Source organism: Megalopta genalis, chromosome 2 (genome assembly GCF_051020955.1).
Source record: "Megalopta genalis isolate 19385.01 chromosome 2, iyMegGena1_principal, whole genome shotgun sequence".
NCBI lineage: Eukaryota > Metazoa > Arthropoda > Insecta > Hymenoptera > Halictidae > Megalopta > Megalopta genalis.
The window spans coordinates 7,345,999-7,373,327 of record NC_135014.1 but is presented as its reverse complement, the minus strand read 5'-3'; the positions used below and the strand labels follow the sequence as shown (position 1 = coordinate 7,373,327).

Sequence of the window (27,329 nt, the reverse complement as noted above, 5' to 3'; positions counted from 1 at the left end):
GTCAGAATGTAGTACAGTATTTTACTCTGGCATCTAAGATGTTGTGTCCGAATATTTTTGCGACGTTAAATTTTGTCACAATCTTGTTTATTATTATACAAAAGAACATGTGCAATAAATAAACGAAATATATGTTTCTACTTACTTTAAGAGGTGCTTTATTATATGAGAAAACAATTGATTCAATAATACGATCATAAACAACGAAAAGGAGCAATAATCTTCTAATAATATCGTATCCGAATATTAACGCGAGTCACTGTATATAAAGGAACCGCAAAATCTAGAATTCAAATCGAAATTTGAATCAAATATGAATGTGTGCGCACTGCTTGGTTTGCTGCTTATCTGCAATGTCAACGGTACGTTCTTGTGATCTATTTTTTTTAGAATCAGTGTTTATATTATATTTGTACTTGTGTGGCTAATAAATTCGGCGAACTTGTAAGAATTCTATATAAAACTGTTATCTGTTATGACAGAGAGAGAGAGAGAGAGAGAGAGAGAGAGAGAGAGAGAGAGAGAGAGAAAGGGAGATAGTGCGTGTGCGTCGTGTATGAGACTATTTAAGTCGTTAAAGGAGGGACGTACGTTCAAAGTCAATCTGAATTTGAAGTAGAATCATTGTAACCACGGTAACCATGTCAGGCGGTAAGTGAGACAGTGCTACATTGTAATAGAATTATTTTTAAAGTACTGTAAATTAAATATTCTTTAACACTAGATATGAATAATCGTAAATTAAAAAATTAGTGACCCATCATTTTGACGGGTTCCGTATAAATCTAGTGTTAAAGTATACCGTGACATTCTCAACTTGAGCACCTTAAATATTTGATTCATTATTTTAACAGAAAATTAAATAAAACTTAATTGTTTACTTTAATAATTTAACAGATCAACAATAGTGTAGCATCATTTTGAAAAGTTTCTAGTTCCGTCTCGGTTTTGCATTTTATCTATTCATTGTTGTCATAAATACATACAATCCACAGTCTAGTGATCGGATTTGAACATTTGTCAAGATTTTAGTTCTTTCAAATCAGATCGTATATTATCGTCATCGTTTTTCAAATCACATATTACAAAAGAATTATTAACGTATTAACCGACATGTGTGTTTACTTGTAGCATTGAATTTATACGTACATACAGTGGCCCACGAAAGTGTTCGTACACCATTTAAAACGCAATAAATTCTTCAAAACTGAGCTAAATGACTTGATTTTTCTTTTTTAGATGATAAGAGGCTAGTCTACTAGACGATGGCTAAAAAGCTTTTTCTTTTAATTTTGCTATCACTTGGAATGAAAAGAGAAAATTAGGAACCCTTGTTTCTCAACTTTTTTATCTGAGCCTATAACGAAAATTTAAAAAATGCCTTTTGTTGGTCTCGGTGACTTATATGCGTGCAGAAATCGGTTAACCCAGAATTGAGCTATAAACGTTGGAGGATATTTAAAACTGCAGATTTCTTATAACTTTGGTCAAAATCCTGATGAAACTGTGATTTTTGCGATCTTTGATTTGTTGTAACTCATAACAACCTAAACCGATTTCAATAAAATTTTCAACATGCATATAAGTTACCGAGATCTACAAAAGACATTTCCTCAATTTTCGTTGTAGGCTCACATAAAAAAGTTAAAAAAAACGAGAGATTTTAATCTTTTTATCATTCCAAGTAATAACAAAATTTAAAAAAAAAATACATTTCAATCATCGTCTAGTATACTAGTCTCTCTATCATCTATTAAAAAGAGTTCAAGTGAATTAGTTCAGTTTTAAAATAGTTATTGCGTGTGTATGTGTGTGTGTGTTTCAAAAGATGTACGAACACTTTTGTGGGCTACTGTATATATTTTCTTCATATGAAAATTTCTAAATGGACCTATTCCATACGAATTAATTTTCCCGTTTTTCTTTATATTTAATTGTTATTTTAACCGGATTTGCATAAAATGTTTTATTAATTTTTAGTATTGCACCGACAAACACGAAAAGTTTATCATCTCTCAGTAAAAAAGATAATCGACTTCATTGTCACGATATAAGATTATGCGATGCTTCACAGGTCTCAAGGAAGACGAAGCATTGTGGGATAAGATTAAAGATGTTTGTGAGTTTGACCTTTTCGCACTCGAAGATGCAGGGGACAGTGATTCATTAGACATAGCATCAGTGAATGAATCCTCGGCAGATAAGTTGCTCGTCTTGAAACGCCGAGTATTCTTCGAGCTTTACACAAGACGTAACCCGCAGGAACAGCAACAGTTGTATGTTGATGATATCGACGCGCTGAAGAAGAGCAACTTCGATTTTAGCAAGCCAACCAAAATTGTAACCCATGGTTGGATCAACAGTGCGAAGGATGATGCAGTTTCTTTGGTTCGTGATGGTAAGAATCTTCTCTAGCGCATCCTTTAATGCTCGAACGTTTAAAATATGTGCTTCTTGAGACGATCTACAACTATATACAGTTTCTTATTGATAATATTCTTCATATTTCTCTAACAAACATATTCCTTACGTCCTTTAACACGATTATTATTTATTAAATTAGCTTTGCGAATCATTCGTTGAACTGTGTTCGGACACGGAATTATTTAAATTAAAATATCATTTACGTACTTTGTTAATCTTCACTGTACACCTTGCTGAAAAATTTCATATGTTACACACGAGGTGTCATGCACACTAGAAAATTAAAATGGCTGTCATGGTTAAATTACTTATTATTTCGGGTCCGAAGAATTAGTAAATATTCTTCAGACGTTCTAAAGTAAAGGTGAACAGCGTTTTTCTTAAAAATATCACTGTTTTGTAGTAAAAAAAATCTGGAAAGTTCTCGTTTCGTGATTTGTTCAATACTTCGGACGTGGCTCGAGTCCGTCCCGACTATCTGTCAAAGCCTCGTGCTGCGGGCTCTCGAACTTCGCGCCGTTGCCTCTCATTGGTCAGTGTTTTTCGTTAATAACTCGTAAACAAAGCCGCAGATTGCATTTTTGCAAGGGAAAAAGTTACTTCAAATGACCTCAGCTACCCCTCATTTTCGGCTGTTAAAATAATTGTGGAACACCCTGTATACTATAGTATAGTATAGATCTATAGTTAGAATGAAATATAAAGCTAGCTTTAACAATTGCATGATAACAGATCAAGTATAAAAGTATGCAGAGTACCGTTTGTCTAGAACTCTTGTCTGAAATTAAAATAAAGAGCATTGCGTTTTACGGGTATCACCTGGGTCTGTGCACAAAAACTCCAGCGCTGACGTCAAACTCAGCTGTTCGAGCTCGACGCCAGCCCAGTTGAACGACCTGCACTGTATACATTTGACAGTCCTGTTCGTCAATGTAACGAACGTTCAACGCAACTTAGTCCTTGCAATTTTCAAATTCCGCACTCCTTTACCTCTCCTAACCGATGGCCTACGATATATAAATAATATTATATAAATATTAATAATATTATTTATATTATTAATTAATTTATATAATTATATGTATATATATATATATAATTAATATAATAATATTATATAAATAATACTAAGCCCCGTATAACGCGGTCGTTCTCGTGTGTGAGTCCTCTGTCGAATGAGCTCGCTCTTGTTACGCTTTTGTAATCTATCTGCACTTGCAGTCTAAGGGCCGATTCACATCTACGTGCCAGGTTCGGGTCATGCTAGCAGCGCGCTCGATCGAGAGTGTTCACATTAGACGTGCGAGCGTGATGCCAGCCAGGACCGATAACCTCGGGACTGAAGTGGGTTAGACCGAGATTTCCGAGTTCGACTTTATTTTTCCCAAACATAGAAAAGGACAGCAAATGAAGGACAGATAACAACGCAATGTGTAACTTCTTTATTTTTCATTATTTCTTAATGGGACATTTTCCAATGCAATCGTGAGCTTCTTCTGATTAAAATAAGACCAAACACGATATATTGATTCTACGATTAAGTTGATTTTTACGAAAAATATAAATATATTTTTCATATTAATATTAACTTAAATATTTCAAGAAACCAGTGAAACGTCATCTTAGACGAAATTGTTATTTTTGTAGTTTATACACCATCCGTATCGAAATGATTGTCTGACTTACGAATTTGCAACAAAATAACCTTAACATTTCATTGAATTATGACTCGCATATGGTCACCAGAAGTTGAGGCACTATTTGAGCTGTTTATTTTGAAAGTGACATAAGTCACTTTGTTTTTAAGTCGATATATTTAAGGGTTTGCGTTTTAACACGTTTAAAAATATGGATGCTAACTTTCGAGAAGATTTACTTGTATTTGTTATCTCAGGATACTGATATTTTTCTCAGTATAAATAATTTCGTATAAACATTACAAAATCACCACTTTTCATTACGGTAAAGTGACTTAAGCCACTTTCAAAATAAATAGTTTAGAAAAATGACTAACATATATTAATTTTGTCCGACGTATTTTACTGAAGTGATGTTTTGAAAGGACAGTGATTTACTAAAATTGTTGAATAAATTACATATATAATAATAATTTATACCATGAACATATTTAATATAAAGGTTTGATTTAAGTATTTTTTATTTTAATATTCATAAAATACAAAAATAATTAGTACATTTTGAAATATAAGTATAAGTAATTTATATGAAAATATACATCAGTTCAATTTAATTTTCGTCATCAATAGGAGTGATTAAGTCCTCGGAAATCGTGTTTTGTTTCAAATTTTTTAAATAACTATGGTATATTGGGGGTATATAATTAAGCAAGTCCATCATGTCTTTGTATTTTGCTGAAGAAACAGGACGAGATCCAGCGTATAACGGATCCATTTCTATTTGTGAATAACGCCTAGGTCTTCCTCTTTTTGGTGACAAATCCAAAGCTAGAAATTCATCTTTTTCATCTATAGTTACTTTATAAAACATTTTATAGCCATCTGCCGGCGGGTCTGGAGGTAGCTGCCACATCACTATAATATAATTTACAAAACTGCGCTATTCTCTTTCGCACTTATAAAAATAAGTCCAGTGATCACAACTTTTTTAAAAATACTGAAAATAACTCAAAACAATACTTCACACACACTTATCACACGTTTCTATTTCTTTTACACTAAGCCCCGCAATTAATTTCCTGAGTACAGCGACTTACGCCACTTTCAAAATAAACATGTTTGTTATACCATTCATTAGCAAAACTTCTCTCGAACAAATCTCAATAGTTCTCAACTTATTGATTGCAAATTTTTAAAAAATGAAAAGATACCGTTCAATTGTAATTAGTGTTACCATTAACTCGATTTTTTTGAAAAAGTGACTTATGCCACTTTCAAAATAAACGGCTCATTTAGCCTTCATAGATTCCTTTTTTTGCATGCCTTGTCAAGTCGAAATGCTTTCCCGGGTTTATTTCCTGCAACGCTAGAACGCGCGAAAGATTGCGCACATTGTCCAATTCCGAAGTTTCGTCTCGCTTTGTTTTGATTACGGGCGAAGCAAGCCTGGCCCGGGCCTGCCTGCAAGTGTGAACACGTTTGGACGGAGCCGGGCCGCCTGGCACGCTGCGAGCACGGCACGTGTAGTGTGAACATTCCAATGTAAATCAAGTGTAAGAACGATTCGGCCTTGGTCGGCCTTGGAGCACGGCTCGAGCCTGGCACATAGATGTGAATCGACCCTAATTCCGCTCTTTTCTATTGCGCTTGCAATCATCGCTACAGCTTTGTAGTCAAACATCGATCGCTTGATCGTCTCTTTCGTGAGCTTCGCGATACGTCATCACATTTTATTATTTTATTGCACATTTCCTTCCTCTGTATATAACTTATTTGTTAAGATATCTTTAGTCTAGGAAATAAGCGTTTTAACCATACAGTCCATTATTCTACCTTGCAATCCCACTAGAGACCTCAACAACTCTTTTACATTTGTTAAGCTTTTGAAAATAATTTGATAGCAATCTTTACAACCGACCGCAACGATTAAAATCCTAAATTCTTATGCATTTTTCTAGCTTACTTGCAGCATGGTGACTACAACGTCATTGGAATCAACTGGGGCAATATAGCATTCAGGCCATACAGTTGGGCCAGTAGGCGCGTACTGATAGTGGGCAAATACTGCGCCTCCTTCATCGACTTTCTTCAGTCCCAAGGATTGAATTTATCGACGTTAACGGTTGTCGGTCATTCTCTTGGCGCCCATGTAGCTGGATTATCAGCTCGCTTTGCTCAAGGCCAGGTGGAACATGTCGTTGGTAAGTCATACGAATTATTGCCATTGTAATCACTTAATACTAGAACCACCGAATTCTAAACGCGACTGTTATACAGGCTGTCCCAAAATTATGGTACTTTCGGGAAATTAGAGATTCCTCGGGTCATTCGAAGCAACTTTTCCCTTTACAAAAGTTTTCTCCGAGGCATCGTTAACGAATCATTAACGGAAAACACTGACCAATGAGGGGCGAGCTCGGCTGGCGAGCGGCGGCCAAGCCACCGAGCGCGTGAAGCCCAGTTCCGCTTATTGGCTCGGCCGCCTAGCACCAAACGAGCTCGCCTCTCATTGGTCAGTGTTTTTCATTAATAATTCGTTAACGATGCCTCGGAGAAAATTTTTGTAAAGGAAAAAGTTGCTTCAAATCATCTCAGGAACCCCTCATTTCTCGAAAATAATAACAAGATCGGATTTCTATTAAAATATATGTTTGAATAATGAAGTTTACCCTAAGATTGTTCACAGTAACATTTTTATAATATCGGGAATTCTAAAAGAAAAAATGATGGACCAGTTATTCTGACCGGTTTCGCAGTTGTAGTAATTATACTGTTCACTAGTGTGTTACATTTCGTTAAAATACAAAAACCATCTTTGACAAAATTCATCATACATAATAAAAATACATAGACAAGTTATATTATAAACATCAGAAGAACTTATAGAATACTGTTACCTTAAAATCAATTGCAGTCATTTTTATTTGGCAAGGATTCACAGATTTGAGAGTCATACGGTTTACTTGCAGATTGAAACTCTTGCCCTCTTATAGTTTCCTATCGTAGCAAGCTCTTTCGAAAGTCTAAAGTTTGTTTGTTTTTGCAGCTCTGGACCCAGCTCTCCCCAATTTCATACTTGCTGGGCCAGGCGAGCGAGTAGCTCGCGGTGATGCAAATTACGTAGAAGTCATTCATACTGACGCTGGTTTCTACGGATACGTAGACCCGATTGGGGACATCGATTTCTATCCAAATGGTGGTTCCCAGCAACCTGGTTGTGTTTCCAACATTTGCTCCCATACGCGAGCGTACAAGTATTTCGCAGAATCCATCAACAATCAGGCAGGTTTCGTTGCGTACAAGTGTGAAAGCTACTCGAAGTTCAGAGATGATATTTGCGACTCAAGTCCTAAGGCTTACATGGGAAGCATGAAACCGGATTATGAGGCCAAGGGCAAATATTACTTAAACTCAAACGCAAAATCCCCATATGCTTTGGGTGACGTTGCACTTAAACAATCAAGCGCTTAATGATTGATGCGCCTTGAATGCGTACGTTTAATCACAGTTTCTCAGAAAACATTGAAATATGAATACTATTGTTGTGTCATGTTGCTACGTACATGCTCTTGCTGAACTGAACCAATTATTGTAACACAATGAAAATAAATTAGTCAATCATTACAATTATTGTCACGTGCATCATTCGCGTTTTCGACAACATCGGCGAATATTTTTGTCAATGTTGCACTGGAAACGCAGCTATTGAGAAAACTCGGTCATCGATCTTTTACCAAATATCGAAGAATAAAGGACAATTTCTGAATTACTAATTCATGAGATTCGCAAATTATGTAAATTGGATTGCGTGTTTTGAGGCGTGTTTTGACGTCTTCGCAGGACATTTCCGATACGATATTTCACCTACAAATTTGAATAACAGGTTTTATAAGGTTTATTGATTGTTTACAAGCGTGATTCTATTAGTACCACTAATCACTGTGAAGTGAAACTTACCACTAAACGCTGTATATTAGTTTTTGATTCGATTTCAAACATATTATTTATACGCCATTTATACAGGGTGAGTCTCGTAACATGGCGTCATCAAATAACTCATAGAATATTTGTTGTACGAAAAATTATTTCAGATAGGAGTTGCATGGATTCGAGGGGGGGACCTGGGTCAACCGGACAAAATTGTCCTACTACATTGTGCTAACAGTCACGTTGATTCATGGTTAATTTCCTAATGCAACATAATTTATTTTTGCTAATATCTCGGTAACTATTTATTTTCGATCATACTTGGTATAGTACTTTTTGATGTAGAATTTAATGCTTGATACGAATTCGGGAAAAAATATTAACCATTTCATTGAAAAAATTGAAGGTGACCTTCGTACCTTGATAAAAAAGCAAAATAACGTAAAACTGATTATAGTACCACATGTCTCCCTGGAAACCATGCAACTTCTATCTGAAATACTTTTTCGAACAACAAAGATTTTATCAGTTATTTGATGTCGTCATGTTACGAGACTCGCCCTGTATACTATTGGTACAAACATTACGTTCTAGTTTTTCATTAAATATTTTTGTGAAGAGAAAAATCCAAAGGAGTTTCATTGTCATCAAGAATTTCGAGTCGGCTAACGTGGCCGTCAAGATAGGCTTGTCAACAAGAATGTTTTCTTCGTATTCCTCACGATCCTCTCCGTCCTCCTTTACATTTTGTCATTTACTTTCCCCCAATGGCACAGCGCCACGTCCTTCATTCTTACCACTTCCAATTTCTTCGTTCCTTCTACTCTCTCTCTTTCTCTCTCTTTTTTTTGCTTACACCTGCCATTCTTCCTTTCGTTCTACAGTGTAAAACTGGTGTTATTTTGTTCGGACTGTCTCCACCTGCTTTTATCATCTCCCCCCATCTTCCATTTAGTTTTGCTTTTTGCCTTGCAAATCCTGAATGCTATATAAAGGAGTCGCATAAAGCAGAATCAGAATCCGGATTTGAACAAAACATGAAGGCGCACGCTCTGCTCGCTCTACTGTTTATTTACAGCGTACACGGTAAGTAGTTGCGACTTTTTCCACGTAATTTTTTAGAATAATCACTTGTTTTTCTCCCGCATTATTCCACGTTATTTAACTGAAGACATCGAAAAAGTTCTTTCATATTTTTTTGCCTCGTATTGTTCTTCGAATCGAACTATATTTGAAATGTTTTTCGAGCTTTAAAATCAGCTGCACAAAGGAGCATAAAAATATTTCCATCTTTCAATGCAAGCAGTAATTGACTATACCTTCAGGAAATGAGGGTGAGTCGCCTAATACGTTCACCTAAACTGTTTCTGGCGTGTCCCAGAATGGCAATTGTTGTAATAGAAGAGATTTTGTCTCGTGATTATTGTACTGCCGAGACTCTCTTGTACCCTGTGTAATAATTGCCTATCCTGTCAAAGGTCTTCAGAATCCTCTGAGAGACTTGGGTACGCTGATTGGTCAAGAGGAAAACAATCTCGATCCTAAAGACGAGCTGGTGACGAATCCGGAAAACGTAAAAGCGCCGGATGAAAGCCTGGAGCACACGCAACGTGACCTGGACAATCGAGTATTCTTCTTCCTTTACACGAAAGACAATCCGATCGAAGGACAGCGATTGTATGTCGGCGACGATGATGCACTGCAGAAGAGCAACTTCAACTTTAGCAGGCCTACGAAATTTGTCACCCATGGATGGATAAACACTGTGAAAGATGGCGCGGTCGCTTTGGTTCGCGATGGTAAGAATCATCGACGAACTTTGCATTCTATTCAAACTTCGCGTTTTTATGCATGCGCGACGACGTGAGCGAAGTGAAATATAAAGCGCTAACAACATTAGAAAATGTCCAGAATATTATCATTGGAATCAATTGATTAGAACTATTGTAACAAGTGTCGTGCTATTCATGCAGGAAGTTTTTGTTTCGTATAGCGACGCGCAATCTAATCATCATTAACTATGGTCAACACAATTTTCACACTTCCATTTAATTACTTGATCAGAATTTTCCTCTATTATTCGTCTCTTCTAAATCTCTCAAAGTATCGATCAAATTCCTAATTTCATCTTCTTTGCGAAGCTTACTTGCAGCATGGCGACTACAACGTCGTTGGAATCGACTGGGGTGCAATCTCATTCACGCCATACGAATGGGCCAGCTCTCGCGTTGTGATGGTCAGCAAATACTGTTCCGCCTTCATCGATTTCCTTCAGCAAAAAGGATTGGATTTATCGCAAGTGACGATTGTCGGTCACTCGCTTGGTGGCCAAATAGCCGGATTGACGGCACGTTACATTGAAGGTCACGTGGACCTCGTTATTGGTAAGTCACGCATAGCGACGTTTCGACTGCTCTAGTTTGCCATTTATAATATTCGATGACATTATTCCTTGCCCACGCCACGCCACTAATTGAGCCGTTTATTTTGAAAGTGGCATAAGTCACTTTGTTTTTAAGTCGATATATTTAAGGGTTTGCGTTTTAACACGTTTAAAAATATGAATGCTAACTTTCGAGAAGATTTACTTGTATTTATTATCTCAGGATACTGATATTTTTCTCAGTATAAATAATTTCGTATAAACATTACAAAATCACCACTTTTCATTACGGTAAAGTGACTTAAGCCACTTTTAAAATAAATAGTTTAGAGAAATGACTGACATATATTAATTTTGTCCGACGTATTTTACTGAAGTGATGTTTTGAAAGGACAGTGATTTACTAAAATTGTTGAATAAATTACATATATAATAATAATTTATACCATGAACATATTTAATATAAAGGTTTGATTTAAGTATTTTTTATTTTAACATTCATAAAATACAAAAATAATTAGTACATTTTGAAACATAAGTATAAGTAATTTATATGAAAATACATTGGTTCAATTTAATTTTCGTCATCAATAGGAGTGATTAAGTCCTCGGAAATCGTGTTTTGTTTCAAATTTTTGAAATAACTGTGGTTTTTTGGGGATATATAATTAAGCAAGTCCATCGCGTCTTTGTATTTTGCTGAAGAAACAAGACGAGATCCAGCGTATAACGGATCCATTTCTATTTGTGAATAACGCCTAGGTCTTCTTCTTTTTGGTGACAAATCCAAAGCTAGAAATTCATCTTTTTCATCTAAAGTTACTTTATAAAACATTTTATAGCCATCTGCCGGCGGGTCTGGAGGTAGCTGCCACATCACTATAATATAATTTACAAAACTGCGCTATTCTCTTTCGCACTTATAAAAATAAGTCCAGTGATCACAAGTTTTTTAAAAATACTGAAAATAATTCAAAACAATACTTCACACACACTTATCACACGTTTCTATTTCTTTTACACTAAGCCCCGCAATTAATTTCCTGAGTACAGCGACTTACGCCACTTTCAAAATAAACATGTTTGTTATACCATTAATTAGCAAAACTTCTCTCGAACAAATCTCAATAGTTTGAGAACTAAGTTGAGCTTACTGATTGCAATTTTTTTTAAATGAAAAGATACCGTTCAATTGTAATTAGTGTTACCATTAACTCGGTTTTTTTGAAAAAGTGACTTATGCCACTTTCAAAGTAAACGGCTCAATTATCGAAACCGTGTTCGATAATGTCGAAATTCTGTTTGCAAATCAACGATCTCTTAAAAGTTTCAGACGTAACACTTCCAGCTATATATATTAACACTTCCACGACCGCGCTAGAAACCTCAAAAGTTTTCATAAAATGAAAATATTTCATTCATTTAAACAAAAATTACGAAGCAAACTTATATGGCATCGATTGCTCCTTCAGCATTCGTACCTCTTTCAAATCTTAATAAATTTGAGCAATTATTTTTAAATTTTCATTGATCATCCATTCGGGTGTCAAACGACTGAGTTTAAAGCGGGGAGATCTCCCTATTCGGTTGGCTAAGTGTTAAGAAGCTGACATTTTCCAGACAATAACTATGCGAACGGAAGCGTTTCAATTTTCAAAAATTGTTGTCATTGCATTAGTGCAATTTCGATGACAAGCTTGTCGATGTTAATTCCATTGAATAATCTTTTCAAAATTCTGATCTTTGAAACAGTTCCAGGCAGAACAGCTGAAGCTCCCAAGAAATTTAAAAGTAATTCTCCTTGCAGCTTTAGATCCAGCTCTCCCGAACTTTCAGCTTGCTGGGCCTGGCAGCAGGGTAGCTCGCGGGGACGCAAAATACGTGGAGGTGATTCACACGAACGCCGGCGTTTTTGGTTACTCAGAGGCGATCGGCGACATCGATTTCTATCCTAATGGCGGTGGTTTACAAGCAGGCTGTAAGACCGAGACCTGCTCTCACCTGAGAGCGTTCAAGTATTTCGCGGAGTCTATTAACAGCTCTGACTTCGTGGCGGTGGAATGCAGCAGCTACTCCAAATTCCGCAATGGCGAATGTAAGTCGAATCGTAAGGTTTCCTTAGGAGGTGTCCAACCGGACTACAGTATTAAGGGAAAATACTATTTGAGGACGAACGAAACCCCTAAGTACGCGCAGGGCGATATTTTACAATAGATTTACGGAGCACAAGAAACAGCTGTTTTATATTAGTTTATAAAAGTAACAATAAGACGTGTATTCTAATTTTTAACAAGTCTTATTGCAACATTTGCCGTAAGTAACATATACATTGAATAAATAACTCATAAATGTATCTTTACGATATGAATAATCGTAAATTGAAAATTTCGTGAATCCAGCGTTAAGCTAAATGCCGTATCTTTTGGCGATTGGCGCACTTCGAAAGAGTACATTTAATTAATCTTCTTCATTACAATATGAATAGTATTATTGCGTGGTATTATAATATGTATACGAGTATTAAAATGTGCTGATCGTTGTAATGCATGTATCCGATAACAATGAGAATAAACTGGTTGAAATGTTGCAATTATTGGCACGCGTGTCATTTGTACCATCTATTAAACGTGTATACATATACTTAATGTATTCGGAACGGTTGGAAGCTATTATTATAACATTAATATTGAATACTTATAATATGAATGCTGAAAAACATCGAATGAAATTAATTTCTGCTTAGATTTGGAAAAACGAATACGGCCATTTCCGAATGTGTTAAAGGTCAATATATTTGTCAGAATTTTGATGATCATTTCTGACATCATTATCAGCAATTACTTAGCAATGCTGCACATAAAACCAGCCCCTGAATAATTCAACGACGGGAAAAAGCAACCGACGATCCTGTACTGTGTTGTTTCTTTTGCGACTGGTCTCGAAGTAATTTCTATTCAAGCTACGTAACCCTTGATTTACATTCTCTCCACTTACATTGTTATTGTACGCGTATTATATGGTTTCCAGACGCCTTGGACATACTTATTATTCACGCGATCAATGTTTTCCTAAATATCAAAGGTTATACGAAGATACATTAATTATGTAAATTTAGACTGCGATTTCTTCGAATCTACACAAGAAGCACGCGTGTAGAATGATGTGTATTATCTTGTCGTCTTTATTCCACGGCGATAGCATTCGTAGAGATAATATATTCGTGTTTCACGTTTCTAGTGTATTCACTCTTTCTTCCACTTCTTCTGCCCTCTCCTTTCCTACCTCCGTACAATTCCTTCGTACACTCTAAATGTCGTTTATTTTCGTATCTGCAATGTTTTTTGCTTACCTTATTTCGTTCCCAGTCTCAATCTGGTTTCAACTCCACATGTTCTGTTTTCTGTATTTATCTCCTCCTCCCGTTCTCCGAATTCCGAAATATATATATATAAAGAGATCACCAAATCCAGAATCAAACATGAAGGCGTTCGTACAGCTCGGTTTCCTGCTGATCAGCGGTAAGTTCCTGTGACTTTCAGTCGCGATTGGCTCAACAATTATCCGCGGTGCAATTCAGAAGTTTGTTGCGAATAACCGAACAGAAATTCTTAGCATCAGTTGCAAGAGTTCCCGTGAAGCCTGTCTTTTCCGAATCATTTTGCCAAGCAAGCCGTTCCGTTCGTTTCACTGCTTCGCGTTTTATCTGCACATTTCGTCATACCCTTCAGTTCCCGGACCGGTTCAATAGATAAAACAGATTCATCTTTTAAAGGTCTTGGAATATTAGGCACAGACTTGGAAACGCTGATCGAAAACGAAAAAAACGATCTTGATCCCGGAGATAAATTAGTGGCTAACCAAGTAAACGAAGCTACTTCCGATGAAACCTGGGAGGAGAAAAAGAAGGATTTGCGTAAACAGATCTCCTTCTACCTTTATACCAAAGCTAACCCGACCGATGGACAACAACTGTATGTCGGTGATGTCGACGCACTGAAGGGCAGCAATTTCAATTTTAGCAGACCTACGAAATTTCTCACACATGGATGGATAAACACTGTGAAAGATGACGCGGTCTCTTTGATTAGAGATGGTAAGAACATTCTATAACCTGCCAATTTGATTTGTCAAACGAACAGTTAAATAGAATGCAATTTCTCAAAACAGTTGTACTATTGGGTTGGCAAGAAAGTAATTTCGGTTTGCATCAATAGATAGCGGTATGTTTGCATTGTCATTCTTTTGTTAAGGTTATAATTTTTTTGCCTTCAGCTTTGGTAGTTGACACGTTTAGGTTACTATAGAAACAAATTCCGTGTAGTTCGGTCCACAACTGATAGTTTGCTGTCGACTTTAACATGGAGTGCAAAAATGAACATTTTCGACACATTTTACTTTCTTATTTTCATGAAGGCAAGAAAGCGGCGGAGGTTCACAAAGAGATATGCGAAGTTTATGGCGTCGATTGCTTAACAGAACGCACCTGTCAGAATTGGTTCAAAAAATTTCGTTCTGAAGATTTTTCACTTAAAAGTGACCAACGTTCTGGTCGACCTTCCGAAGTTGACGATAACAAAATTAAAGCCATAATTTAATCGAATCGTCATATAACTGTACGAGAGATTGTAAAAAGGTTAAATGCATCACACACAACAATTGAATATCACGTAAAATGTCTTGGACTTGTTAAGAAGCTCGATGTTTGGATTCCGCATGAATTGAAAGAAATTCACTTAACACAACGAATCAGTATTATTATTTTAAACGTAATACAATCGACTCTTTCTTGAAACGAATTATCACTGGTGATGGAAAATGCATCGTTTACAATAACATTAATCGAAAAAGGTCATGGTCCAAGCGTGATGAACACAGCATAAATCATATCGAAAGCTGAATCGCATCAGAAAAAGTTCATGCTGTTAATTTGATAGGACTATAAAGGTGTTGTGTATTTTGAGCTGCTACCAAGCAACCAAACAATCAACTCAGATGTTTACTGCAAACAACTTATGAAATTGGAGGAAGCAATCAAAGTGAAAAGGCCAGAATTGGTAAATCGCAAAGGAATCGTGTTCCACCACGTCAATGCGAGGCCTCAAACATCTTCACGTACAAAATTATTGGAGCTTGGTTGAGAAGCGATGTCGCATCCTCCATACAGCCCGGACCTTGCACCAACGGATTATCATTTGTTTCGAAGTTTACAAAACTTTTTAAATGATACAAATTTTAATATATATATAATGACGATAGCCACAAATCGTACTTGATTGAGTTTTTTCCTGATAAGGACCAGAAGTTTTATGAACGCGGAATCATGAAGTTACCAGAAAGATAACAAAAGGTCATCGAACGGAATGGAAAATATTTGACTGATTAAAGTTCGTTTCTTATATAGGAGTAATTGAATTTTATTTCACATTGAAATACCGAAATTACTTTCCTGCCAACATAATAGATAGACCTATGTAATGAGCTGGAATATTTAAAATCTCTAATTTCTCTCGGTTCTTATAGCTTATTTGAAGCATGGTGATTACAATATCATTGGGATCGACTGGTCTAAAATATCATTCGGTCCGTATGTAAAGGTTAGTAATCGTGTTCTAGTGGTGGGCAAATACTGCTCATCCTTCATCGATTTTCTTCAAACACAAGGATTGGATTTATCACGTGTAGCCATAATCGGTCACTGTCTTGGTGGTCACGTAGCCGGACTGTCGGCTCGTTATGCTAAAGGCAAGGTGGACCGTGTTGTCGGTAAGTCGTGCATACTGATTTTGTATCTACTATTCTTCATTCTCCAAATGTTACCATTCATGAGAACACTCTTTCCAAGGTTTCCTTTGCATTATATGATGCATTATATTAGCAGCAGAAAAATGCACTTATCAAGATTCAATTAAAACGAACACTTTTGCTATTATTCGTATAAAAATTGTACGCTTATTTATATAAAACATTCGTTTGAAAAAATTCAATGAAATCTGCAAAATAAAGTACTGAAAGTCGGAATCATTTTAGTTCATTAGCACGGTGTAATCTCCAATGATTTTGGAAAACTTGAAAATTCGTTTTTTTACAGCTTTGGATCCAGCTCTGCCACACTTCGCGCTGACTGCATCAGGTGAAAGATGTGCTCGGAATGATGCGAAGTACGTGGAAGTGGTACACACGAATGGAGGTGTTTTTGGTTTCGAAAAAGCGATTGGGGACGTCGACTTCTATCCCAATGGCGGTGGTCTACAAGCTGGCTGCAAAAGCAACACCTGTTCGCACCTGCGGGCCTACAAGTATTTCGCGGAGTCCATCAACAGCAAAGTGGGCTTCGAAGCAGTGAAATGCCCCACCTATTCTGATTTCCGCCAGGGTGCATGCAATTCGAATGATAAGGTTTTCTTGGGAGGTCCGAATCCTAATAATGATGCCAAGGGAGTATACTTTTTCGACACGAACGAATATTCCCCTTTCGCTAAGGAGAATTCATTTGGCACTCGCTTGCCCCCAAGCTGACGGCATCGTTTAGTGTTTTACCGATTTTACTAGCAGGTACACAATCGTCGATTTCTATTGTAAATTTAATAAAAATTCGTGGCAATATACCAAACATATAAGCAACTGACTTTATGATTACCAAATTCTTTAATTATAAAGTAGATAACCTAATTTCATGTTTTAATCGTCCAATGAAATTACACTACGAAAAAATGATAATGTTTAAGGAACACGCGTATTTCAACTACAATAAGAACTCGTTCAAGTTTGATTAATCCCGGATTAAAGTGTCGCAGTTAATTAAAAGTATCTAATTAATCTAAGATAACGTCCGTCAGAAGATAAAAATCACGGTAAAAAAACAACGGTATAAGATACGTCAAACAGGTATGAAGATGTAATAGGAAAAATATACTCGCGAATCTGCTGTCGGTATGGTTTTCTGGTATTCGATTATCAGCCGCGATTTTATGCGTAATATCTTTTGCTCGATGTTTCATGAGTTCCGGGAGGTTCACGTCAATTCGAAAACGAAGATACACCGTGAAATATGAAGTAATGTATCCCGACGCAATAAAATTGTTTATCGATCAACCGCCTGTTCAATTTCCGACCGGTCGTCCTGCCGGAAAACAATTAATGTTGTTTTCTCTCCTAAACTGTCTATCACCAGCAGCTGGTTTTTCAACTGATCGACTCACAGATAACTCGGCCGCCAGTAATCTAAATCCCTCGCTCGTTATGACCACTTGCACGGAATTAGTTTTCGCGAACGATACGCTAATTACTCGCATCACACTTTTCAATAATTCTGTGGCCATATAGATTAGGGCATTATTCCTTGGAAAATGTTCAAACAATTATTAAAGTTTCAATGTCATTCTCCGATGCATTTGCATCAATTATAAAAAAGAAAATGTTGCATCTCCTCTTCCCAAATTGTTTATTTTTGTTCACAAGCTGCGGGACAGTTGGAGATTTACGGAGCGCACTAGATTTACAGAGCGCAAAAAACAGCTATTTTATATTAGTTTACAAAAGTAACAATAAGACATTTATTCTGATTTTTAACAAGTGTTACTGTATCATTTGCCGTAAGTAACACATAAATTGAATAAATCCCTCGCTCGTTATGACCACTTGCACGGAATTAGTTTTCGCGAACGATACGCTAATTACTCGCATCACACTTTTCAATAATTCTGTGGCCATACAGATTAGGGCATTATTCCTTGGAAAATGCTCAAACAATTATTAAAGTTTCAATGTCATTCTCCGATGCATTTGCATCAATTATAAAAAAGAAAATGTTGCGTCTCCTCTTCCCAAATTGTCTATTTTTGTTCACAAGCTGCGGGACAGATAGAGAGAATTTACTGTACAATTATACAAATAGTTTCATTATCACTAGATTTACGGAGCGCAAAAAACAGCTATTTTATATTAGTTTACAAAAGTAACAATAAGACATTTATTCTGATTTTTAACAAGTGTTACTGTATCATTTGCCGTAAGTAACACATAAATTGAATAAATCCCTCGCTCGTTATGACCACTTGCACGGAATTAGTTTTCGCGAACGATATGCTAATTACTCGCATCACACTTTTCAATAATTCTGTGGCCATATAGATGAGGGCATTATTCCTTGGAAAATGTTCAAACAATTATTAAAGTTTCAATGTCATTCTCTCATGCATGTGCACCTTTTACCTACACTCCGCTTTTATTCTAACCTCATTTTACCTGACATTACTCTTTTTTCGATGAACTATACAATCGGAATTTTCACAAACCCTAACCACTTTCGTATTTTTTTTATAATATTGATTAGACTTAATTTTGGTCGCTAGTTAATTGATTTTAGCGCATAAATATTTAGAGAAGAATACAATTGAAGTACTTTGAGCAGTCCAACCTGACGTTTACCATTTCAATACCTTTATTTAAAAATGATTTATTATTATTTATTTAAATTAAAGGCATTAGTGGAAAACCAAAATGTTCATTTACATTGGACAATTTTCCAGATAAATAATGGAACGAATTAAATTTTGCAAGTATAATATATCTATCGATGTGATCGGTAAATACCTAATGCAAGAGGATCTTTACATGTATGATATTGTCAAAATAAATTCTGCGTTGAAAGATCGCAATAGTCGAACTTACAGACGAAGTACGTCTACTATGAAGACATCGTAATCGAAGGAAAGAATACGTCTCTGTTCATTCAGCGATCACTGGGACGAACGATCCCCTTCGAATCCACTTGAATGCCGGTCATCGGAAAACGTATCCACCGCGGCAGACATTTTACAGAATTTCACCATATTTGCATTGCACTCGTGCGTATTGCCAAGTGAAAATTGCCAGTTGGGAAATTGTCACCATCGAAGGAGGGTAGAAACCGTGGCCCAAAGGATTCCGGTGTTACTAATTGTTGTCACCTGACTGCCACGTGGATCTAATCTTCTTCATAGTCTATGATAAAAGGTGATTCGTTGACTGAATTCTAAAGGAACATTTTTAAATTCCTCAAAAATGTCTGAGTTAAAAATAAAAGGATTGCTTGAACTTTGTACGAGGAATACTGAAAAACCGGTGGAAATAGAAGACTTTTATCATAGACGAAATATTATTCTCTATTATAGATAACGTATTATCTATCTTGTGACAATGGCATACTTGAAAGCTGCAGACATTTTGATACTTAATCCGCTGCATCATAATTCAATTATCCATTTTTTCTTGATCGCATTTGTTACTGATGGCAATAATTAAGCAGAGGATTTTTAATATAACCGAAACGATTATTCTTAAACACGTCTTTATCGCGCATTAATCTCGATACTTCTAAATAGTACAGAGAACAAAAGGAACCATACTTGATCTCTATCTAACACAACTATCCATCTTTCCTTGATCGCATTTTAATCTGGCTGCAACGAACGATGTGAAGACGTAATCTTTATCTTATCGTTGAACGATATCAATCATATCGATTGATGGCTTTATAAAGGAATCACGAGTCGTTGCCACCAGGAAAGTCGAGTCAAACATGAAGGCATACGCTCTGGTTAGTTTACTGCTTGTCTGCGGCGTCTATGGTAAATCCTTACGATGTTTTAATAGAAGCCAAATATAAAACACTGCTTTCTTCGTATTTCTCTATTTTCAGCTACAATCATTCTCATTCACCGATTATCGTGATATTAATGTCTCCTTTAAAATCCGTAGAATATATCGCATTTATATCAATCGCTTGCAACTGTACCAGCAAGAAATAAAGAATTATAAGAAATAAGAATTCAGTCACGCGTAAATGGAAAAGAAAGCTTACCTTTTTAGCAAAAAGGTTTCTGGTATAAAAATTGTGCCATGTTTTACAGGTGCCGCGATCTCAAATGAGATCGAAGGCGAGATAGATCTTCCTAAAAATGAAGTACCTGTGATAAGTGATCAAATGAACGTAGACACTTATGACGAATCCGAGGAAGAAACGAGAAAGGATTTGTATAATCGTGTCTTCTTCTATCTTTATACGAAAGCTAATCCGACGAAAAGTCAGAAGTTGATTCTTAACGACGTTGACGCGTTGAAGAAGAGCCACTTCGATCCAAAGAAACCGACAATGATGGTCACACACGGATGGATAAACTCGGAAAGCAGCAGCGCGTTTCGATTGATTCGCGACGGTACGCACATAATTTATGAACTGTCAGCTTCGTCTGGCAGTCGTTTGACAGTTTTACCGTTTGATAACACTTATATGTAGTTAGTATATGTAGCGTAACATGGTTTGTCATTAATAATGAGAAGTCCGACTCATTTTTATCGTTCACAGCTTACCTCCAGCACGGTGACTACAACGTCATCGCGATTGACTGGAGCACAATAACACTTAGGCCATACATATGGGCAACTAAACGCGTTGTGATGGTGGGTCAATACAGTGCCTCCATGATCGATTTTCTTCAGTCGCAAGGAATGGATTTATCGCAACTGACCTTGGTCGGTCATTCTCTTGGTGGCCATGTCGCCGGATTGTCAGCCTATTATGCCAAAGGTCGAGTTGAATATGTTGTAGGTAAGTCGTGCACATTGATGTTGCATCAATCAGTTTTTCTTTTTAATTTCGAGCTTGAAAGGATCGCATAATTAACGTTTTGACTGCTCGGTAGAACGGTCGTCGTTTTGCTTGGACATTCTACAGACAGCTTTTATCAGCTCTGCTCTATAATAAATAAAATGTTAGTTGAATATTTAATGTTTGATGTTGGTTAAAGGATTTTAGAATACTGAATTATTCTGATAACTAAGTTTGCAAAAGGATGCAATAAATATTCGTGTAAAACATGAATCACCTCATTTTTGAAACGCATTGACTTATCGGCCAACCTAATATTATCCTTCTTTCTTTCGCATACACTCGCATACACTTATGCTTCATATTTTCACTTCCATTCCATTCACCGATATCGTCTCCTCTCTTTCCAAAGACCAACACTTTTCATATTTCCTCATCCAATATCAACTCTTTCTTATCGTATTGTTTGTTCTTTAATGTTGTATGTTCTTCATATATTTCCTCCAATTTGCACAACCACATTTGCCACTAATACGATATTGATTGCATAAGATAACGACCATTATTTTTCTCTACATACCCGTGCCCCACAATTTTATATTTCTCTTAATTGTTATATTTCCAATATTTTAAAGTAAACACCAAACAGAAAGTGCAGTAGATATGTTAATTTAATTCTGCACTATTTTATATAATATTATATATTATATTATTATATTATATTATATTATATTATTATATTATATTATATTATATTATATATTATATTATATTATATTATATTATTATATTATATTATATTATATTATATTATATATTATATTATATTATTATATTATATTATAAATTATATTTTATATAGTATATACTACATATATAATATATATATATACTACTAGTATTTTTATATATTATATATATACTATATAAAATATATAATATTTTCTTCCTAAAATATCTTCTGCATCTGGAAACTTGCATAAAAAATTCACAGACTCAAAATAACAAGGTTCAATTATAATTTAATTTGAATTCAAGGTTAAATTATTTATTAATCAACAGATGAAGTTTCAGCAAATACAATTTCGCCGTTGCAATAAAGCAATTTAGTTCCATCGTTAAGAAACATCACGCTCGATCTGTTTGCAGCTTTGGACCCAGCTCTACCAGAATTCCAGTCAGCTATCAAGGGCGCCAGGGTTTCTCGCGACGATGCAAAATACGTGGCAGTGATCCACTCGAACGCGGCTGTGTTTGGTTTCGAAAAAGCAATCGGGGACATCGACTTCTATCCCAACGGCGGCGCCATACAGTCTGGCTGCATCACCAACACCTGCTCGCACTCGCGATCGTACGAGTATTTCGCGGAGTCTATCAACAGCAATAAGGGCTTCGAGGCGGTGAAATGCGACAGCTACGTTAATTTCTTGAAGGGTACGTGCAACTCGAACGGTAAGACTTTAATGGGAGGTCTGCGTTTAAACCGTAAAATCAAGGGAACGTATTTCTTGCGAACGAACAAGAAAACTCCGTTCGCAATGGGCAGTATTTAAGGTGACTTGCTGATTCTTCGACGACTTGTGAAAGGAACAAAAATAATCTCCTTTTAGCACTAGATTTGCGGAACCCGTCAAAATGACGGGTCGCTGATTTTTTCATTTACGATTATCCATATCGTAAAGATACATTTATGAGGTATTTATTCAGTTTATATGTTACTTACGGCAAATGTTGCAATAACACTTGTTCAAAATCAGAATAAATGTCTTATTGTTACTTTTGTAAAGTAATATAAAACGGCTGTGTTTTGTGCTCCGTAAATCTAGCGTTAAACTACTTTTGGTAAGGGATGGAGAAAACAGTACTTATGAATCTGATAGTAACAGTTATGTGCCTGACAATGATGCGAGAGTGGATGTGTAGAGTGAACTTTTACACGTATTCAATAGGAAAACTATCTGCAGATTAGTCCTATGACAATGTGTATCACAGCACTTTTCAACTCCGAATGCATTTTTGTTCGAGATAAAACTCTATTGACAAAATTGTAAAACATATATCGTACCGTGTGGTAAGATGTTTATACATAGCGTACAAAAACATGTCGATTTTAGCGATTTTTTAGGTGAATAAGTTGTACATATAGTTACATTAAAGTGTACACGTTTATATTTAGATAAGTTTGCGTCTTGCCAAGTTTAATACGGATCACTATTTCGACTTTTACTGAAGATCCATATCGAGACAATGTTTTCGCGTAATTCCTAGTTCTCTAATTAAGCCAATGTAGATTTTGTAAATACCTATCGATCTACTATTTCATCCATGTAAAGCAATAAACGCATTGAAGTCAATCCTAATGTAACTTCAATTAATTTTCCCCTCAGAATTTTTGACGAATTCTTGTTATCACGTTGTCTTCAGAATGCAATGGTTCTATGATTGTAGTTCTTTTTATACATTAACTTTCTGGTACATGAAGCAATGGTGAATTCGAGAAATCTCAGTAATAGCACGTTCAGTTCTGGTGCCATTAATTTCATCTATGGAGAAATTAATGAAACAGCGATTAAGTAAGTTTGAGACCATTTAATGGGGAATCCTTTCAACACGTGGTTTGAGTCCTAAATCTCCAAAAAATGTTCGGCGAATCATCATGGGTCTAAAGACATTCTGGTCGGCGAGAGAAACACGTGGGCAGGGGGTAATGCCGGGTACGATTAACGCGGAGGTAACAGACACGTTTCCTCTGGTCACCCTTCGAGGTATATTTAATAACCACTCCTCGTTTTTATACCCTTGCGGAAACTCGTTTTGTGACAACCTCTGACCGTGAGAAACCAGGTCGACGGGGAACTGCAAAAGCTAACTCTTCCGCACGCGGAAGGATGTCAATGACTTTACAGGATGTCAATGACGTAATGGTCATCGATAAGCTAGGGACGACTATTATGGATGACTATATCTCTTTTATTTAACTAAATAGAAACTGTTACGAAGGCCATCCGAGGTTTCTCGGATGTACTTGCGTTTTATCTGCGCACTTTTGTCAAAAAAAAACAAAAATCTAACTCCTGCGATTACATAGGGTGTTATCGAACATTTTCGTTTGAAATGTTTCCGTAGTTTGTAATGATACCAAAAAATGTGTAAATAAAGAAATGTCTGTCAGTCGAGCAACGTGGTAAAGAAAATTCTACTCGAGGACATACTTCAAGGTTAATCGAAGTATTTCTGATCTGTGTAACGTCATACCTAATGAAAACATTATTAGAACTGTGTACAACATATTGACCTTCAAATGAGCTATAGAGGAGTTACCGGTAAAATGTCTTTGCATACATTTTTTAAAGAATTAATTTTATTCTCAGTCCTATCTTTTGTAATATATTTCATAACGTTTTATATATTATTGTTAATGATAATAATAATAATTATTATATATATATAATGATAAATATGATGATAATGAATAATAATTTTATTCGTACGGTACAAGGGAACTTTACAAAAACACGTTGACATAACCTATATTCTACGATAATGTAGAGGTCACACCTATGAGGTCGCCAATTTTAATGAAACTTTTTGTGATGATTCTAAAGACAAATTTAAGTGAACACCTGCCCGAGTTTTTTTGAGAATGCTCATTATTTAACGAAGATATTTAACAATTTTTTAATGTTTGGATTTTATATACAGGGTGTCCCATTTCAAGTAACGCACTCACACTATATAGTTCGTTTCAAAAAATATTTCAAATGAACCTCAACCTGTTTCGAAAGGAACACCCTGTAATGGTAGCAAATATTTGCTGGGTGCATGTGCTTCCGAGTTTTTAAGGTGGCCTTGCTTCTTTTAATGGAACTGCACAGTTTGTTTATGTAAACGGATTGTGCATTTCAAGATCAATTCATCGACTTATGACACTTTGATCTTTGAAGATCGTTCAAGATCATTTTATGCTGTTTCATTTGATGCTGATTAAATCATTTCTCGAGATCGACAGGTTTAGTATTAACATGTTATTACTAGCAATGAATACTGTAAATTCTCCCTAATTTTCCTTCACTTTGTAAACAAGAATAGATAATTTAGGAAGAGGAGATATCATTATTCAAGCTTAGTGGTTCATTTTTATATTTGCCGATTGTCAACAATTATAAACAAGAAAATATTGCATCTCCTCTTCCCAAATTGTCTATTTTTGTTCACAAGCTGCGGGACAATTGGAGAGAATTTACTGTACAATTATACAAATAGTTTCATTAACACTAGATTTACGGAGCTCAAAAAACAGCTATTTTATATTAGTTTACAAAAGTAACAATAAGACATTTATTCTGATTTCTAACAAGTGTTACTGTATCATTTGCCGTAAGTAACACATAAATTGAATAAATAACTCATAAATGTATCATTACGATACGAATAATCGCAAATTAAAAAATTAGTGACCCGTCATTTTGATGGGTTCCGCAAATCTAGTGTTAAATGAAGCCGGGTATCTATTCTAATAATGAAATGACGTTGATATATTGGGTTGGCAACTAAGTAATTGCCGATTTGTTCAACGAAATAAAAATTTCTTTTTACTTGGAATGAAGTTTAATCTGTAATATATATTTTCCATTTTGTTCGATGACCTTTTGCCATCTCTCTGACAACATGAAAATTCCACGCTCGTAGAAGGTCTGATCCTTTTCGGCCAAAAACTGAGTTAAGTGAGATTTTACAACGTCATCATCATTAAAAGTTTTACCACGAAGGGAGTTGTCCAGGGATCGAAATGAGTGGTAATCCGATGGCGCGAGATCAGAGCTATATGGTGGGTGTAACATCGATTCCCAACCAATATCCATCAATTTTTGCCGGGTGGACAAAGACGTGTGCGGCCTAGCATTGTCCTGCTGGAAAATGACACCTTTACGATTGACCAATTCTGGTCGCTTTCCCTTGGCCGCTGCATTCAATTTGTCCAGTTGCTAACATTCACGGATAATAAAAAATAACATAATAATAATAATAATAATAATAATTTTATAACATAACATTTACGGATATCATAACAATGGGAGTGAGAGACATCTATAACTGAAATCGGCAATTACTTAGTTGCCGACCCAATACAACGATATCTGCTTAAAAGATCATCGCAAATATTCGCAAGCACTTAAAATTTTTTTAAGTGGTTGTACATTGGCAACCTTTGCCTACAATCCATAGAATCAAAATGATTTCCGCGAATCGTAGTTCGTGAAAACGTCGATCGTCTTGATTCGTGAACAAAGGAGCTGTCTCTCCGGTCAGATCGATCGATCGTTTCCTTCGTCCCGTTGACCTCCAATTAGTCACGAAATTATCTGAATTGCTAACCGGTCACCACTCGTTTCGAAATTTTCCACTTTGTTGGCCGCGCGCGCTGCCGGTATGTGTGCACTTGTTCGCGGAACGCGTTTCACTGAATTTACGCGTGCATCGCATAAAATAATTGCTAAATGAATCGCGTTCTTGTTTTTCCCCCCTCCGACGCGTAACTTATTAAGCAAACCGTTTCGATTAACATGGTGATTAATTACCAAGGTCACCGATTGATGACGATACGCGTCATATTTACAATGCGAGCCACGTTCAACCCGGAAAATAACCGGAGACTTCAAACGAACATTGAAAACAATTTCTGCCTCGCGTTCGCCGTAATATCGGCGATAATGTAATATTATGTTCCCGCCGGAAGCGCCGTATAAGTAATTAATACGTAATCGAATGAATTAAAATTAGAATGTATTGGTATTAATTATTCCGCTTTTGTTTGGGAATGTCTGGCGACGAGACCGATCGGAAACTTTTGTCCCCGCGCCCTTTTGTTTTCCTCGTTAACTTTTGAGTGCATCACTTTTCTTTTCAACCTTCCGCGAAATTGTTGATTTCGGTGGCATCGGGACTTGAAAAGGAAGAAAGTTGAAAGATTTACTTCTTAGGAAAATATTCGGATTTTACGTTTACAGCATACAAGAATCTGCACTAATTGAACGCTTCTTTAACACTGGGATTTACGAAACCCGTCAAAATGACGGGTCAATAATTTTTCAATTTACGATTATTCATATCGTAAAGATACATTTACGAGTTATTGATTCAATTTGTATGTTACTTACGGCAAATGTTACAATAATACTTGTTAAAAATCAGAATAAATGTCTTGTTGTTACTTTTGTATACTAATATAAAACAGCTGTTTTTCTGTGCTCCGGTGTTAACGACGAACGAAATCTCTGTCTAGACGAATTTAATTGCTATTTAAATGAAAGTATTTTTGTGGAAGTCTTATTATTTATACACGTACTGCGATCATAATTGAATGAAAGCA

General features: G+C 36.1%; 3 protein-coding genes across 3 annotated transcripts; all 3 read left to right on the top strand.

Moving 5' to 3' along the window:
• The first annotated feature begins 563 nt into the window (after window positions 1-563).
• LOC117218312 (uncharacterized) lies at window positions 564-12,964 on the top strand. Its single transcript, XM_033466611.2, has 9 exons — window positions 564-651; window positions 2,075-2,398; window positions 6,020-6,262; window positions 7,108-7,524; window positions 7,902-7,954; window positions 8,675-9,074; window positions 9,467-9,787; window positions 10,130-10,372; window positions 12,179-12,964. The coding sequence occupies exons 1-9, from the start codon at window positions 642-644 to the stop codon at window positions 12,583-12,585; spliced, it is 2,418 nt and encodes an 805-aa protein (XP_033322502.2). The 5' UTR covers window positions 564-641; the 3' UTR covers window positions 12,586-12,964.
• Window positions 12,965-13,782: 818 nt separating this feature from the next.
• Window positions 13,783-16,988, top strand: LOC117218311 (pancreatic triacylglycerol lipase). Its single transcript, XM_033466610.2, has 4 exons — window positions 13,783-13,889; window positions 14,144-14,464; window positions 15,892-16,134; window positions 16,460-16,988. The coding sequence occupies exons 1-4, from the start codon at window positions 13,850-13,852 to the stop codon at window positions 16,885-16,887; spliced, it is 1,032 nt and encodes a 343-aa protein (XP_033322501.2). The 5' UTR covers window positions 13,783-13,849; the 3' UTR covers window positions 16,888-16,988.
• Window positions 16,989-19,918: 2,930 nt separating this feature from the next.
• LOC117218313 (pancreatic triacylglycerol lipase-like) lies at window positions 19,919-23,313 on the top strand. Its single transcript, XM_033466612.2, has 4 exons — window positions 19,919-19,979; window positions 20,262-20,567; window positions 20,717-20,959; window positions 22,109-23,313. The coding sequence occupies exons 1-4, from the start codon at window positions 19,931-19,933 to the stop codon at window positions 22,510-22,512; spliced, it is 1,002 nt and encodes a 333-aa protein (XP_033322503.2). The 5' UTR covers window positions 19,919-19,930; the 3' UTR covers window positions 22,513-23,313.
• The last annotated feature ends 4,016 nt before the right edge of the window (window positions 23,314-27,329 follow it).